The sequence below is a fragment of the Somniosus microcephalus genome, chromosome 26 (genome assembly GCF_052327205.1).
Source record: "Somniosus microcephalus isolate GS21.2 chromosome 26, FLI_Smic_1.0, whole genome shotgun sequence".
NCBI classification, from domain to species: domain Eukaryota; kingdom Metazoa; phylum Chordata; class Chondrichthyes; order Squaliformes; family Somniosidae; genus Somniosus; species Somniosus microcephalus.
Window position 1 is genome coordinate 7347449 of NC_141012.1, and position 18802 is coordinate 7366250.

Consider the following 18802-nt stretch of genomic DNA (forward strand, 5'->3'; position numbering starts at 1 on the left):
ACTGCCCCGTGTCCTAACTCACACCCAGTCCCGTTCACCCATCACCCACTGTGCTCACTGCCCCGTGTCCTAACTCACACCCAGTCCCGTTCACCCATCACCCCTGTGCTCACTGCCCCGTGTCCTAACTCACACCCAGTCCCGTTCACCCATCACCCCCTGTGCTCACTGCCCCGTGTCCTAACTCACACCCAGTCCCGTCCACCCATCACCCCCGTGCTCACTGCCCCGTGTCCTAACTCACACCCAGTCCCGTTCACCCATCACTCCCTGTGCTCACTGCCCCGTGTCCTAACTCACACCCAGTCCCGTTCACCCATCACCCCCTGTGCTCACTGCCCCGTGTCCTGACTCACACCCAGTCCCGTTCACCCATCACCCCCTGTGCTCACTGCCCCGTGTCCTAACTCGCACCCAGTCCCGTTCACCCATCACCCCCTGTGCTCACTGCCCCGTGTCCTAACTCGCACCAAGTCCCGTTCACCCATCACCCCCTGTGCTCACTGCCCCTTGTCCTAACTCACACCCAGTCCCGTTCACCCATCACCCCCTGTGCTCACTGCCCCGTGTCCTAACTCACACCCAGTCCCGTTCACCCATCACCCTCTGTGCTCACTGCCCCGTGTCCTAACTCACACCCAGTCCCGTTCACCCATCACCCCCTGTGCTCACTGCCCCGTGTCCTAACTCGCACCAAGTCCCGTTCACCCATCGCCCGCTGTGCTCACTGCCCCGTGTCCTAACTCGCACCAAGTCCCGTTCACCCATCGCCCGCTGTGCTCACTGCCCCGTGTCCTAACTCACACCCAGTCCCGTTCACCCATCACCCCCTGTGCTCACTGCCCCGTGTCCCAACTCGCACCAAGTCCCGTTCACCCATCGCCCGCTGTGCTCACTGCCCCGTGTCCTAACTCGCACCAAGTCCCGTTCACCCATCGTCCGCTGTGCTCACTGCCCCGTGTCCTAACTCACACCAAGTCCCGTTCACCCATCACCCCCTGTGCTCACTGCCCCGTGTCCTAACTCGCACCAAGTCCCGTTCACCCATCGCCCGCTGTGCTCACTGCCCCGTGTCCTAACTCGCACCAAGTCCCATTCACCCATCGCCCCCTGTGCTCACTGCCCCGTGTCCTAACTCGCACCAAGTCCCGTTCACCCATCGCCTGCTGTGCTCACTGCCCCGTGTCCTAACTCGCACCAAGTCCCGTTCACCCATCGCCCGCTGTGCTCACTGCCCCATGTCCTAACTCACACCCAGTCCCGTTCACCCATCGCCCGCTGTGCTCACTGCCCCGTGTCCTAACTCGCACCAAGTCCCGTTCACCCATCGCCCGCTGTGCTCACTGCCCCGTGTCCTAACTCGCACCAAGTCCCATTCACCCATCGCCCCCTGTGCTCACTGCCCCGTGTCCTAACTCGCACCAAGTCCCGTTCACCCATCGCCCGCTGTGCTCACTGCCCCGTGTCCTAACTCACACCCAGTCCCGTTCACCCATCGCCCGCTGTGCTCACTGCCCCGTGTCCTAACTCGCACCAAGTCCCGTTCACCCATCACCCCCTTTGCTCGTTGACCTACGTTGGCTCCCAGTCCGGCAACACCTCGATTTTAAAATTCTCGGCCTTGTGTTCAAATCCCTCCATGGCCTCACCCCTCCCTATCTCTTTAACCTCCTCCAGCCCCACAACCCTCTGAGATCTCTGCGCTCCTCTAATTCTGGCCTCTTGCACATTCCCGATTTTAATCACTCCACCACTGGCGGCCGCGCCTTCAGCTGCCTAGGGCCCTAAGCTCTGGAATTCCCTCCCTAAACCTCTCTGTCACTCTCGCCTCCTTTAAGGCGATCCTTAAAACCTACCACTTTGAACAAGCTTTTGGTCACCTGTCCTAATCTCTCCTTATGTGTCTCGGTGTCAAATTTTGTTTAATGACGCTCCTGTGAAGCGCCTTGGGACGTTTTACTACGTTAAAGGTGCTATATAAATGCAAGTTGTTGTTGTATGCTAGCCCCTACCTCCCCCAGGTGCTGACTCTTGCTGGGTACAGGTGCCGATGTCCCCTCTATACCTCACCTGGATGGCTGTCCTTCATGCTTGAGCCTGTGCAACGAGCATGAATTACCTATTTGATCATGGGAGGCCAGTTGCGGCTCTGCAATGTTCACACGCGCACACTTTGACTAGGGGGCGACCGGAATGGGAACTCTGGCTGACATCTTCCTTTCTCTAAGCTGAGAGGTGTGGAGGCTTATTTAGCACAGCACCGGACCCGGGTCAGCTAACACCAGCATCGATCCGTGGATTTACTCATTCGGAGGGCCCTCTGACACAAGGGGCTCGATTTTCCAAGCCCCGAGGAGGAGGGACAGCCGGTAAACTCGGAGAAAGTGGGGGCGGATGGCAAACCCACCCCCATCCCGCCTCCCTGCCCTTTTGCCAGGGGGCGGGAAGTTGTGCAGCTTCGGGTCCCGTCTCCTGGAGGCGGGAAAGGCTTTTAATCCTTTTAACTGCCTGTTAACAGTAAGTCAACAGGCAGAAAAAGGGATTAGTGCCATTTTACCTTCACAGGTGAAGGCTTCCCGACCTCGGAGAACCCCGCTGGGTTGGAGGAGACGTGGAGGAGGTCTGCACTGGTCGGAGGCACCTGGAGGTAAGGTGTAGAGGTGAGTGATGGGTGCAAGTGTGGAGTGGTAAGTATGCACGGTGAGTGATAAGTTTAAAAAAGTGTTCACTTACTTTTATTTACTTCTATAGCCTTTAGCCGTGCTGGATCGGGAGAGCGGGCACCCACCTTGTCAATTTCAGGTAATGTCTGATGCACCCTCCGATCCATCAGACATCTGAAATTTACTTTATTACAATGTTTTTTCAGTCCTCACCACAGAAACGAATCAAACTCAGGAGAATGTCAGTGTTTGACAGCTTCACAGAACTGTCAAACGCTGTCATTTCTTCTTTCAAGAAGTCTAAATGTGCACTCTCGGGAGCCGCAAGCCTACATTTCGTTGTACTGCACTTGTGCACTAACAATGACAATAAAGTTGATTATTATTATTATTATCTTGACAGATAGCACGTCTGACGTTGACGTGATCTGTCAGTGACTTCTTCCCTAATTGGCCTGCTGAGCCCGCCGGACAAGCTCAGTCAGGGGAAAATCCCTCTGAATGGCCAGGCGAGGCTGGAGGCGGGACATTGACATGACAAGCAGCAGTCCCGCCTCCAGGTCGCCTCCATTGACAAAATCCAGCCTAGAGTTTTTTTAACTTTCTGCCCATGTGAAAATATCGGCAGGGTCCCAGGGTCAGAATCCTGACCTTCGTGCTCCACTGACTAAGCTTGGAGCAGGGCAGGTGTTATGGAGGGTCTCCCTGCTGACTGGAGGACGACAGTTAGAGATAATCAACTTGTACTGGAAGGCAAAGGGGGTTATGTTAACTTTGGATGATGGTATAAAGTGGGCGACATTGAATTTGCTGCTCATTGAACGCGTCGTTGACTTGAAAAGTGTTGGATCCGTGGTTCAGTGGATAAATAATCACACGGATGCTGTACATTAACAAATAACAGGTCTTTACTGGAGGAGGGTAACCTCTAGACTGGGGTACAGAGGCATGCGCAAAGCTTATATACCGGTGTGGTCACTGCCGGTACTACAGTATACAGGAGCTGTAAAAGTAGTTCTGACTTAAAGGCACATACACTACAAAAAGAATGTAAAATCAGGCATGGTGTATAATGAGCGGCTATTTCGATATCGCCCACTTTACACCATCACCCAAGACTCTAATCTTCCCCTACCTGCTGAAAAATGGGAGGAGAAGTCAATCTGTAAAAACTATGAGCTTGTGTTCTCTTTTGGATGGATTGAGGTGCCCAGGGTCCGTTTACGTTGAGTGTCCGAGCTGGGGGAGCCGCGGAAAAGGGCGGACTGCAGTTGGATGACAGGCTCATCGAAGTTAACGGAGTCAATGTGGAGGATTGTACCCATCAACAAGTCACCAGAAAGGTAAGGGGCCACGGCCTTCTCCACGCCATTTCACCTGTTGGATGGCTTTGCCATTTCCTCGCTTTGGTCGCCAGCGATTGCGTGATGTGACTAACATGGGAGATGGAGGAAGACACGTTCTCTTCTTAAAAAAAACTATAGGATTCTGAGAGAAAAGGTCATCGGTTCAAGCTCCACTCCAAAGACATAATCTAAGATGACGCTTCAGTGCAGTACTGAGGGAGCGCCGCACTGTCGGGGGGTCAGTACTGAGGGAGCGCCGCACTGTCGGAGGGGCAGTACTGAGGGAGCGCCGCACTGTCGGGGGGTCAGTACTGAGGGAGCGCCGCACTGTCGGAGGGGCAGTACTGAGGGAGCGCCGCACTGTCAGGGGGTGGGGGGCAGTACTGAGGGAGCTCCGCACTGTCGGAGGCATAGTACTGAGGGAACACTGCACTGTCGGAGGGGCAGTACTGAGGGAGCGCCGCACTGTCGGAGGGGCAGTACTGAGTGAGCGCCGCACTGTCGGAGGCATAGTACTGAGGGAACACTGCACTGTCGGAGGGGCAGTACTGAGGGAGCGCCGCACTGTCGGAGGGGCAGTACTGAGTGAGCGCCGCACTGTCGGAGGGGCAGTACTGAGGGAGCGCCGCACTGTCGGAGGGGCAGTACTGAGGGAACGCCGCACTGTCGGAGGGGCAGTACTGAGGGAGCGCCGCACTGTCGGAGGGGCAGTACTGAGAGAGCACCACACTGTCGGAGGGTTAGTACTGAGGGAGCGCCGCACTGTCGGAGGAGCAGTACTGAGGGAGCGCTGCATTGTCGGAGGGGCAGTACTGAGGGAGCGCCGCACTGTCGGAGGGGCAGTACTGAGGGAGCGCTGTACTGAGGGAGGGGCAGTACTGAGGGAGCGCCGCACTGTCGGAGGGTCAGAACTGAGAGAGCACCACACTGTCGGAGGGTCAGTACTGAGGGAGCGCCGCACTGTCGGAGGAGCAGTACTGAGGGAGCGCTGCACTGTCGGAGGGGCACTACTGAGGGAGCGCCGCACTGTCGGAGGGGCAGTACTGAGGGAGCGCCACACCGTCGGAGGGTCAGAACTGAGGGAGCGCCGCACTGTCGGAGGGGCAGTACTGAGGGAGCGCCGCACTGTCGGAGGGTCAGAACTGAGGGAGCGCCGCACTGTCGGAGGTGTCGTCTTTCGGATGAGGTATTAAACCAAGGCCCCGTCTGCTGTCTCGGGTGGACACAAAAGATCCCACGGCCGCTATTTCGAAGAAGAGCAAGGGAATTAAATGAAGGCATAAGGCATTGGTGAGACGCCATCGGGAGTACTGTGTGCAATTATTGATCACCTTTAGGGAGATGTTCTGCCTCTGTGCTCTTCTTGTGTGCCCGAGCATGAATTGGGAAATTGTGTACCGCCCCCCCTCCCAATCCGTGAATTGACACCCATCAAAATTCATGGTCAGAAAATCATTGGCTGGGGCTGCGTGATGTCCTGGAAAATCTCCCCCCCGCCCCTTCACACACCCCGCCCCCTTTCACACACACCCCGCCCCTTTCACACACACCCCGCCCCCCTCACACACACCCCGCCCCCTTTCACACACACACCACCCCTTCACACACACCCCGCCCCTTTCACACACACCCCGCCCCCCTCACACACACCCCGCCCCCTTTCACACACACACCGCCCCTTCACACACACCCCGCCCCCTTCACACACACCCCGCCCCCTTCACACACACCCCGCCCCTTTCACACACACCCTGCCCCTTTCACACACACCCCGCCCCTTTCACACACACCCCGCCCCTTTCACACACACCCCGCCCCTTTCACACACACCCCGCCCCTTTCACACACACCCCGCCCCTTTCACACACACCCCGCCCCTTTCACACACACCCCGCCCCTTCACACACACCCCGCCCCTTTCACACACCCCGCCCCTTTCACACACACCCTGCCCCTTTCACACACACCCCGCCCCTTCACACACACCCCGCCCCTTTCACACACCCCGCCCCTTTCACACACACCCCGCCCCTTTCACACACACCCCGCCCCTTTCACACACACCCCGCCCCTTCACACACACCCCGCCCCTTTCACACACACCCCGCCCCTTTCACACACACCCTGCCCCTTTCACACACACCCTGCCCCTTTCACACACACCCTGCCCCTTTCACACACACCCCGCCCCTTTCACACACACCCCGCCCCTTTCACACACACCCCGCCCCTTCACACACACCCCGCCCCTTTCACACACCCCGCCCCTTTCACACACACCCTGCCCCTTTCACACACACCCCGCCCCCTTTCACACACACCCCGCCCCTTTCACACACACCCCGCCCCTTTCACACACACCCCGCCCCTTTCACACACACCCCGCCCCTTTCACACACCCCGCCCCTTTCACACACACCCCGCCCCTTTCACACACACCCCGCCCCTTTCACACACACCCCGCCCCTTTCACACACACCCTGCCCCTTTCACACACACCCCGCCCCCTTTCACACACACCCCGCCCCTTTCACACACACCCTGCCCCTTTCACACACACCCCGCCCCTTTCACACACACCCCGCCCCTTTCACACACACCCCGCCCCTTTCACACACACCCCGCCCCTTTCACACACACCCCGCCCCTTTCACACACACCCTGCCCCTTTCACACACACCCCGCCCCTTTCACACACACCCCGCCCCCTTTCACACACACCCCGCCCCTTTCACACACACCCCGCCCCTTTCACACACACCCCGCCCCTTTCACACACACCCCGCCCCTTTCACACACACCCCGCCCCTTTCACACACACCCCGCCCCTTTCACACACACCCCGCCCCCCTCACACACACCCCGCCCCCTTCACACACCCCGCCCCTTTCACACACCCCCCGCCCCTTTCACACACACCCTGCCCCTTTCACACACCCCGCCCCTTTCACACACACCCCGCCCCTTTCACACACACCCTGCCCCTTTCACACACACCCCGCCCCTTTCACACACACCCCGCCCCTTTCACACACACCCCGCCCCTTTCACACACACCCCCGCCCCTTTCACACACACCCTGCCCCTTTCACACACCCCGCCCCTTTCACACACACCCCGCCCCTTTCACACACACCCTGCCCCTTTCACACACACCCCGCCCCCTTCACACACCCCGCCCCTTTCACACACCCCCGCCCCTTTCACACACACCCTGCCCCTTTCACACACCCCGCCCCTTTCACACACACCCCGCCCCCTTCACACACCCCCTGCCCCTTTCACACACACCCCGCCCCTTTCACACACACCCTGCCCCTTTCACACACCCCGCCCCTTTCACACACACCCCGCCCCTTTCACACACACCCCGCCCCTTTCACACACACCCCGCCCCTTTCACACACCCCGCCCCTTTCACACACACCCCGCCCCTTTCACACACACCCTGCCCCTTTCACACACACCCCGCCCCCTTCACACACCCCGCCCCTTTCACACACCCCCGCCCCTTTCACACACACCCCGCCCCTTTCACACACCCCGCCCCTTTCACACACACCCTGCCCCTTTCACACACACCCCGCCCCTTTCACACACACCCTGCCCCTTTCACACACCCCGCCCCTTTCACACACACCCCGCCCCTTTCACACACACCCCGCCCCTTTCACACACACCCCGCCCCCTTTCACACACACCCCGCCCCTTTCACACACACCCCGCCCCTTTCACACACACCCCGCCCCTTTCACACACACCCCGCCCCCTTTCACACACACCCCGCCCCCTTTCACACACACCCCGCCCCTTTCACACACACCCTGCCCCTTTCACACACACCCTGCCCCTTTCACACACACCCCGCCCCTTTCACACACACCCCGCCCCTTTCACACACACCCCGCCCCTTTCACACACACCCCGCCCCTTTCACACACCCCGCCCCTTTCACACACACCCCGCCCCTTTCACACACACCCCGCCCCCTTCACACACACACCGCCCCTTTCACACACACCCCGCCCCTTTCACACACACCCTGCCCCTTTCACACACACCCCGCCCCCTTCACACACACCCCGCCCCTTTCACACACACACCGCCCCTTCACACACACCCCGCCCCTTTCACACACACCCCGCCCCTTTCACACACACCGCCCCTTTCACACACACCCCGCCCCTTTCACACACACCCCGCCCCTTTCACACACACCCCGCCCCCTTCACACACACACCGCCCCTTTCACACACACCCCGCCCCCTTCACACACACACCGCCCCTTTCACACACACCCCGCCCCTTTCACACACACCCTGCCCCTTCACACACACCCCGCCCCTTTCACACACACCCTGCCCCTTTCACACACACCCCGCCCCCTTCACACACACCCCGCCCCTTTCACACACACCCCGCCCACTTCACACACACCCTGCCCCTTTCACACACACCCTGCCCCTTTCACACACACCCCGCCCCTTTCACACACACCCCGCCCCTTTCACACACACCCCGCCCCTTTCACACACACACCGCCCCTTTCACACACACCCCGCCCCTTTCACACACACCCCGCCCCTTTCACACACACCCTGCCCCTTTCACACACCCCGCCCCCTTCACACACACCCCGCCCCTTCACACACACCCCGCCCCCTTCACACACACCCCGCCCCTTTCACACACCCCGCCCCTTTCACACACCCCGCCCCTTTCACACACACCCTGCCCCTTTCACACACACCCTGCCCCTTTCACACACACCCTGCCCCTTTCACACACACCCCGCCCCTTTCACACACACCCCGCCCACTTCACACACCCCGCCCCCTTTCACACACACCCCGCCCCTTTCACACACACCCCGCCCCTTTCAAACACACCCCGCCCCCTTTCACACGCACCCCGCCCCCTTCACACACACCCCGCCCCTTCACACACACCCCGCCCCCTTCACACACCCCACCCCTTTCACACACACCCCGCCCCTTTCAAACACACCCCGCCCCCTTTCACACGCACCCCGCCCCCTTCACACACACCCCGCCCCTTCACACACACCCCGCCCCCTTCACACACCCCACCCCTTTCACACACACCCCGCCCCCTTCACACACACCCCGCCCCTTCACACACCCCACCCCTTTCACACACACCCCGCCCCTTTCACACACACCCCGCCCCTTTCACACACACCCCGCCCCCTTTCACACATACCCCGCCCCCTTCACACACACCCCGCCCCTTTCAAACACACCCTGCCCCTTTCACACACACCCCGCCCCTTTCACACACACCCCGCCCCCTTTCACACACACCCCGCCCCCTTTCACACGCACCCCGCCCCTTCACACACACCCCGCCCCTTCACACACACCCCGCCCCTTCACACACCCCGCCCCTTTCACACACCCCCGCCCCTTTCACACACACCCCGCCCCCTTCACACACACCCCGCCCCCTTCACACACACCCCGCCCCTTTCACACACACCCCGCCCCTTCACACACACCCCGCCCCTTTCACACACACCCCGCCCCCTTCACACACACCCCGCCCCCTTCACACACACCCTGCTCACTTTCAACATGTGAAATTGGGGCTGGGGTCTAAAAATGGGTGGTGAATCCAATCCCGTCAGCTACCTGACAGGCGGATTGGGTTAAAATTGCCCCCAGTTGAGTCACGATAAGACAAGTGAGGTAAAATGTTAACCTTATAATGGGTTGCACCGAGCGTCCAGTGTAAGCAATGCCCATGTTTGCTGACAGATTGAAGAGAATGGAGACTCAGTAACGTTGCTGGTGGCGGATCAGAAGACAGATGCTTACCACAGAAACCAAGGCCTCAGGGTTGATCCCGCCATGGCCTGCTTCAAGAACTTGCCATTCAAGTTGAAAAAACTTTACATGGTGAAAGAGAGTTGTGGCTACGGATTCCTGCTAAAAACTGAGAAGACATTTTCAGGTACCCTCGGTAAGGAGCTGATTGTAGACGGGAAACTGATGGTGGAGCCAAGAATTGCGTAGGGTCGAGCCGCAATCATATTAGCAGGAATTGCACCTGTTTCCCCCTCCGCCTCCTACTCTCCCCTCTTATGGTTTAGTTTACGGTGCCAGCCGTGGCTCAGTGGGCAGCACACTCGCCTCTGAGTCAGAAGGTCGTGGGTTCAAGTCCCACTCCAGGGATTTGAGCACATAAATCTATACTGACACCCCAGTGCAGTACTGAGGGAGTGCTGCACTGTCGGAGGTGCCATCTTTCGGATGAGACGTTAAACCGAGGCCCCGTTTGCTCTCTCAGGTGAATGTAAAAGACCCCATGGCCACGATTTCAACAGAAGAGCAGGGGAGCTTGTCCTGGGGCCAATATTTATCCCTCAATCAACATAACAAAAACAGATTATCTGGTCATTATCACATTGCTGTTTGTGGGAGCTTGCTGTGCGCCAATTGGCTGCTGCATTTCCCACATTACAACAGTGACTCCACTTCAAAAGTACTTCATTGGCTGTAAAGAGCTTTGGAACATCCTGAGGCCGTGAAAGGCGCTATAGAAATGCAAGTCTTTCTACCCCTGTTCCCACTCATTCATCCACCAATACTTGGTTTAGAAATCGACTTTCACTCTGGCCTCGGCAATGCCGTTCTTTAAGCTGAAGGGTGCGCAAGAGCACTCCAGAATCTCGCCAGGATCAAGGCATCATCTTAAGATTAGAACTGGGCCATTTAGAAATCAGGAAGCATTTTTTTTTTACACAAAGGGTCGTGGAAATCTGGAACTCTGTCCCCGCGAAAAGGCTGTGGATGCTGAGGGTCAATTGAAATTTTTAAGTCTGAGACCGATAGACTTTTGTTGGGTAAGGCTATCGAGGGACATGGAGCAAAGGCGGGTAACTGGAGTTGAGTTACAGATCAGCCACGATCTAAGTGAATGGCGGAACAGGCTCGAGGGGCTGAGTGGCCTCCTCCTGTTCCTATGCTTTCTCAGCCACTCCCTCCTCCTCATATTCTCTGTATGTCAGTGCGAAGCACCAGGCCGTCGCTTGCTGTCTCACTCTGACGGCGGGGCTGAGTCGGGCTCTCAACGGGCGACCACTCAGGTGGACGTAAAAGAGATCCCTCACGGCACTATTTCGGAGATAAGCAGGGGGCGCAGTCCCCGGTCTCCTGGCCCAATATTTATCCCTCAACCAACATCGCTAAAAAAACAAGATGATCTGGTCTTATCACATTGCTGTGTTTGTGGGAGCTTGCTGTGCACAAATTGGCTGCCGTGTTTCTACATTACAACAGTGGCTACACTTCAAATAGTACTTAGTTGGCTGTGAAGTGCTTTGGGTATAATCACCAGTCTTTCTTTCATTCACATCCTACAAATCCATGGAGATACCCCTTGTGCAGTGATAACTGGACACTTTTCCGAATTTGTCAGTACGCTAAAGGGCAAAACATTAGTAAAACTTACAACCCACCTAGTTAAACTGATGGCAGCAGGAAAATAAGTCACTGAAGCTGGGCAATGCACCCACACTGCTGAGTTGTTCCTGATACCTGTCCTTCCTCTATCGTGACGCTTTTCTTTTAAAATGAAGAGGGGAGAATTAGGTTGATTTGCGCCTCCCGTTAACGCCAAATTCAGCGGGAGGTTAGCGGCGGCGGTAACCGTTAGCGGCCCGCGGCGCTACGCCTCCAGCGATGATGTCTAACGCCGTGCGCAGCGCCCCGCTTGCGCCTCAGCCACGGTCTTCGGTAGCGCCCCCTGACTTACTGCCAGACGATATGTCCAACAGGGTCAAGGGGGCCTACCTGCGGCCGGGATGGCGCAAATTAAAGGGGAGGTGCCGGGCGGTCATTTTTGTTTCTGGCCTCCTGCCATGGCCTGGCTCCATTGCTGTCCCTGGCCTCCTGTGAAGCCCCCCCCCGCCCCCCCCCCACCACTGTTTTGCCGGCACTCCAATTCCTATTGGCCCAGCTGGGCCTCGGGTCATGCTGCGCCAGGCCCCTCCCCTTTAACAAGGGCAGAAGGCCTGCAGTACCACGGCACGACGTGCCTCTTGGGGCACTACCAGTGAATTTCAGGAGCGGGGGCGCTAACTTTTTTGAGGTGCTAAAAGTAGTGCCCCGGCGAAGTTAGTGCCCCAAAGGGGGCGTTACCCAATTTAGCCCCCAAATATTTTGGGTGGGGGTTGGTTTCTGCTTAACATGAGCGCTCCCAGGTACAGCACGGGTTAGATACAGAGTAAAGCTCCCTCTACACTGTCCCATCAAACACTCCCAGGGCAGGTACAGCACGGGTTAGATACAGAGTAAAGCTCCCTCTACACTGTCCCCATCAAACATTCCCAGGGCAGGTACAGCACGGGTTAGATACAGAGTAAAGCTCCCTCTACACTGTCCCATCAAACACTCCCAGGGCAGGTACAGCACGGGGTTAGATACAGAGTAAAGCTCCCTCTACACTGTCCCATCAAACACTCCCAGGGCAGGTACAGCACGGGTTAGATACAGAGTAAAGCTCCCTCTACACTGTCCCCATCAAACATTCCCAGGGCAGGTACAGCACGGGTTAGATACAGAGTAAAGCTCCCTCTACACTGTCCCATCAAACACTCCCAGGGCAGGTACAGCACGGGGTTAGATACAGAGTAAAGCTCCCTCTACACTGTCCCATTAAACACTCCCAGGGCAGGCACAACACGAGTTAGATACAGAGTAAAGCTCCCTCTACACTGTCCCATCAAACACTCCCAGGGCAGGCACAACACGAGTTAGATACAGAGTAAAGCTGTCTCAATATTTCCCCATCAGTAACACCCTTATAATAATAGCCTTGAAATTAAAAAAATTAAAAATAGTTGGGCAGATACTTGTTTTTCAAATTACTGGCGTGCTTTTGTGTAGTATATTGCTCAGGTAACTAAATACAGTGTGGCATTTTTAATGAACACCTAGGAACTCTAAGAGATTGATTGGAGCCCCATTGTTTGAGGTTCATTTCCACTTCCAATCAATCCTCTATGGAAACAGTCAGAGAGAAGTATGTTGTCTGGTCTGTTCCCAAACTTAGAAGAGCATCTCAAACAACACCAATGTGACCCTTCCATTTCCACAGTGGCCATTCTATATGGTCTCTTTGAATCAGGTTCTCAGTTTAGCACCAGCCATCCAACATGAAGGCAAGCCATGGCAAGTGATTCCCAACGGTCCTCACCAGTGGGGTTTGCCTCGTGTCATGTCTGGGACTAGGATTGCTGTGATTCGTCAACGACTCCATGACCGTTCTATCATGTAGATGGTAGAAAGTGAACTTGATGGACCTTGGTCTATTTTCCTCTAACAATTCCTATCTTCCTAAATTGCCAGTAATCTTTTGTGCGTGGGTTTACAAATGATGGGAGACCAACCAAAGCTAGCTTGTTCTAGACTCCTGACGGCCATCGTGGTGTTGTGGTAAACATGCCTAAGCTGGCTTGTTTTTCCAGGTCAGTATTTGTGGGAAGTGGATGCTGGAAGTCCGGCGGAGAAATGTGGGATGAAGGAAGGAGACTGTCTACTGGCTGTAAACGGGGAGAGCATTGAAGGGCTGGGCATGACGTCGTGGTGAACAAGATCAAGCAGAGTGGCAAACAGACCACCCTCCTCGTCATCAGCTCTGAAGGAAATAAATACTTCACGTCTGTGAGTCTCCCGCTATGGTTTTTTTTATTATCAAGCCTTTCATCACTCAGTCTTTATCTACTGAAAGAGAGAGCTGTCACTTCTTATCCTCCACTGGATATAAAAAGAACATATTAAAGCAAGGCGGAGAGAACTAAATCTTCTCTCTTGATAATACATGAACTGCAAAGAGGAACGATGGCTGTAGTTATACTGCAGATACAGATTTCAGCCCTGGGAGTGTTTGATGGGACAGTGTAGAGGGAGCTTTACTCTGTATCTAACCCGTGCTGTACCTGCCCTGGGAGTGTTTGATGGGACAGTGTAGAGGGAGCTTCACTCTGTATCTAACCTGTGCTGTACCTGCCCTGGGAATGTTTGATGGGACAGGATAGAGGGATCTTTACTCTGTATCTAACCCGTGCTGTACCTGCCCTGGGAGCGTTTGATGGGACAGTGTAGAGGGAGCATTACTCTGTATCTAACCCGTGCTGTACCTGCCCTGGGAGTGTTTGATGGGACAGTATAGAGGGAGCTTTACTCTGTATCTAACCCGTGCTGTACCTGCCCTGGGAGTGTTTGATGGGACAGTATAGAGGGAGCTTTACTCTGTATCTAACCCGTGCTGTACCTGCCCTGGGCATGTTTGATGGGACAGTGCAGAGGGAGCTTTACTCTGTATCTAACCTGTGCTAAAGCTGGGAGAGCAGTTGTTAAGCAGTAACCACCACCCCCCCACCCCCTCAAAATTTAACTTTTACATTTTAAAAGAAAAAATGACTATAGAGGAATGGCAGGTTTGGGTTGCAAATTTACCAAAATATTTTCCCCCTTTAGTGTATAGACAAATTAAGAAAAGTATCCAGTTAGGGAGCTCCATGGATTTGTAGGATGTGAATGATCACCTGGTCAGTGCCCAACTCAGCCCTCCCCCTCCCTCCCCCCACCCCCTCTCTGTCTCTCACCCCACCCCCTCTCTCTGTCTCCCACCCCCCACCCCCTCCCTCCCCCCACCTCCCTCCCCCTCCCTCCCCCCACCCCCTCCCTCCCCCCACCTCCCTCCGTGATGTACTCAGTCACTTTACCAATAGCTACTCCTAGCATGCTGTCAATCTGAGAAGCAAAGGGGGAAAAATTCAGTTGTTTGCGCCTCCTGTTAGCGCCTTAAGAGGGCACTAATGGGGCACAAAGCAACTAGCGCCCGGGCGCGGTGATGTTTGCGCCACTCGCGAAATTAACTAGACATTTTGTGGCGGCGCTAAACACTACCGCCACGATCTCCTGAGCCCGCAGATCGTGACGTCAGTCGAGTGCACAACGCCCCGGTAGCACCCGGGACCGGATATTGAGTGGCACCCCCTGCCTTACCGCCTGCCGCTAGCAACGACAGGTTGAGGGGAGCGTTTTGCAGTCAGGAAGGGACTGGGGGAGCACTATTTAAAGGCGACCGCTTCCTGCCTTTTTTTGTTGGTGACATTTTTGCACCACGCATTCTGAGAGAGAGAGAGAGAGACTTCTGGAGAGATTCAACGCTGTGTGAAGGAGTTTTGGGTACTGAGCAGCACTTTGCAGGTTCATTTTGATTTGCCCTTCCTTGCTTCGCCAGCGCTCTGAGGTAGCGCCTCGCTCCTCGGCCTTTGCGCCTTAAGACAGGTGTGAAGCGCCTGATTTAGCGCTCCAATCACCTCCAGGGGCGATAAAAGCCAAGTTTGCCATCGGAGGCGATAATTAGCGCCAGGCGCTAAACTTTGCGCACGGCTGATAATGGCGCCCCGAACGGGGCGAGACTGAATTTTTCCCCCAAAGTCTTTGCCCTTTTAAAAAAAATATTTAAGAGGCACAATAATAAGTGGTATGAATATTGGTGAACACTGGACAACTAGAGAATGTAATATGAGGTGACAGCCCCTTTAATTAATTAGTGACACCTTTGCCCAACGCAGCTGGGTTTGTCCCCTTTAATTTGTGCCAAAGATGAAGATATTGAAGAACAAACGGAATTGAAACAGACAACAGAGGGTCCAAGTGAGGAACGTACGTCACCTCTGCAAGCTGGTCCTCCTCCATGCCAGCCTATAGCTCAACGAGAAACTGCTCCCACACCCAGGCTTTGCCATTTGGTGAAGGGCTCCACAGGGTATGGCTTTCAACTTTACAACATCACGGATGAGCCAGGATCTTATATCAACCAGGTTAGTTCTCCTCTTGCTGGTGAATGAGGGCTGGAAATTTATATCTGATGAAAAGCGTTGTTGGGTCCCACATTTATAAAGGCACTTGCAACAAGAATGACTAAGAGTGCTTCTGAATTACTTTTTTTAATTCTTTCATGGGATGTGGGCGTCGCTGGCAAGGCCAGCATTTATTGCCCATCCCTAGTTGCCCCTGAGAAGGTGGCGGTGAGCCGCCTTCTTGAACCGCTGCAGTCCGTGTGGTGAAGGTGCTCCCACAGTGCTGTTGGGGAGGGAGTTCCAGGATTTTGACTCAGCGACGATGAAGGAATGGCGATATATTTCCAAAACTCTGCTGCCCGTATCCTAACTCGCAGCAAGTTCTGTTCACCCATCACCCCCTGTGCTCGCTGACCTACATTGGCTCCTGGTCTGGCAATGCCTCGATTTTAAAATTCTCATCGTTATTTTCAAATCTCTCCATGGCCTCGCCCCTCCCTATCTTTGTAACCTCCTCCAGCTCTACAACCCTCTGAGATCTCTGCGCTCCTCCAATTCTGACCTTTTGCACATCCCATATTTTCATCAACCCACCATTGGCGGCCGTGCCTTCAGCTGCCGGGGCCCCAAGCTCTGGAATTCCCTCCCTAAACCGCTCTGTCTCTCTCTCCTCCTTTAAGACACTCCTTAAAATCTATCTCCTTGACCAAGCTTTTGGTCACCTTTCCTAATATCTCCTTATGTGGCTTGGTGTCAAATTTTTGTTTGTTAACACTCCTGTGAAGCGCCTTGGGACGTTTTTCTATGCTATATAAATGCAAGTTGTTGTTGTTGTTGGGTTGATTTCTCACTCTGTGACGATCCTTTAGGTTGTGCCTGAAGAAGTCGGATACAAAGCGGGAATCAGGGATGGTGACATAGTGATTGAGGTAAATGGAAAGAACATAGAGAAGGTCCGTTATGAGGATGTCCTCGTGAAGATAAAAGAAAACAAGGATGAGGTGACTCTTCTTGTCATGAATAAAAAAGAATATTGGCACTGTAAGGATAATGACATCCCAATTAGCCGAGAGCCAGCCAGTGAAGACAATGAAACCGGGAAAACCGAGAACGCAGAGAAAGGGATTGTCTCCGGCATTGACACCAGGAAAAAGACAAATAAAAACATCGAAAAAGACAGCAGTGCTCTTCTTGTTAACAAGGTAACTTCAACAAGACCATTGACATCAGATCATCTGTTTTCAGTGGGTAAATATTGGCCAGGATACCGGGGAGAACTCCCCTGCTCTTCTTCAAAATAGTGCGGTGGGATCTTTTACCTCCACAAGAGAGGGAAGAAGGGGCCCCGGTTTAACCTCTCACCTGTCCGACAGTGCAGCGCTCCTTCAGTACTTACGAAGGTGTATTTAATATCAGGCAGGGTGGTTGAGCTTCCTTGAAGTGAAGTCTTAATCTCAGCTGTAGTCCAAGTGCTTTATTTTATTAAGAAGTCAAGGTGAAGACCCAGGACGGGGAGCAGCGCAGATTCACCAGAATGATACCGGGGCTTAGAGCGTTAAATAATGAGGACAAATTGCATAGACTGGGCTTGTATTCCCTTGAGTATAGAAGATTAAGGAGTGATCTGATCGAGGTGTTTAAAATATTAAAAGGATTCAATTGGGTAGATAGAGAAAAACTATTTCCTCTGGTGGGGGAATCCAGAACAAGGGGACATATTGGGCCGGATATTCCGACCCCCACGGGTGCGTATGAGGTGTGTACGCACCCGTAGGGGCCTTGCAAGTGCCGGGTTTAGGCAGGCGAAACATGACGTAAGAAAACTACTAGGCACTCGGTCTAAGCGTTAAACAAAGCTTTAATCAACTGTTTTACAACATGGAGGTCTAGTTGTGTCCTTCACTAGTTCCTGTTAAGAATGTCCTGCGCAAGCTGGGTCCGTGCCCGAGTAGTTATACTCTCCCTGGGCAGCGCCACCCGTAGGCCGCTCAGTATTATTTCATAAGTCTTTCTTTCATGAATGACTGATTCATGTCAAAGCGCATGCGCTAAAACCGGCACTTGCGATCTGTCAAGATCTTGACAGATAATCCACCTGCCCGGGAGATGGGCCTCTGCGGGGGGGAGAGTTCCGCTTTCTGCACAACTTTCGCTCGCTGAAAACCTTTAAAAATCTTACGCCTGGTAAAAGCCTGCATAATGCCTGCTTTTACCAGCATAAGAGTTTTTAAAAAATAAAACATTTTCACTCATTTATAATTCAAAAATACTTTTTAAAAAAAGGTAAGTTTATTCTTAGCCCCATAAAAAACTTTAATTTTTTTTTCAAAATTAAAAAAAAAACTTTATTTAATGTTTAACTGTTTTTTAAGTGATCCCCATTCATACTTTTGACAGTTCTGTGCGTACAGACCTGTCAAAAGCGTGAAGGGGATCCCCTTCTTTGATTGGTTCCCCATGGCTCACGTGATCCACGGGGCGCTTGCGAACCGCCTGGGCCCCTGGGATACCAGGGCCTCTGCGCATTTCATAGTGGAGAGGCCCAGGATCGGAAGTCTCGGGATTTACGGAGCCAGCAGGTAAGTGCGTAGATTTTTTCCGATCGGAGGCATCCGCCCGTAGGAAGCCTCCGATCGGAAATTTAGGGCCATTATTAAAATTAGAGCCAGGTCATTTAGGAGGGAAATCAGGAGGCACTTTTTTACACAAAGGGCAGTAGAAATCTGTAATTCTCTCCCCCAAAAGGCTGTGGATGCTGGGACAATTGGAGCTTTCAAGATAGGGAGCAATAGATTTTGGCTAGGTAAGGATATCAAGGGATATGGAGTTGAGGTACAGATCAGCCATGATCTAATTGAATGGTGGAACAGGCTTGAGATGGCCGAGTGGCTAACTCCTGTTCCTAGGTCCCTAAGGCCCATAGCGCAGGACATCAGCAAGGTTGAAAAAGACCATGT

The 18802-nt window shown here is 54.5% G+C and overlaps 1 protein-coding gene across 1 annotated transcript in view; it reads left to right on the forward strand.

The window, feature by feature from the left end:
- nherf4b (NHERF family PDZ scaffold protein 4b) overlaps positions 1–18802 on the forward strand; it is a 62213-nt gene that overhangs the window by 39339 nt on the left and 4072 nt on the right. Inside the window, 6 exon segments of the mRNA XM_085967736.1 lie at positions 3870–4006; positions 9787–9991; positions 13500–13601; positions 13604–13695; positions 15618–15866; positions 16715–17047. Coding sequence (XP_085823862.1) covers positions 3870–4006; positions 9787–9991; positions 13500–13601; positions 13604–13695; positions 15618–15866; positions 16715–17047 — 1118 coding nt within the window.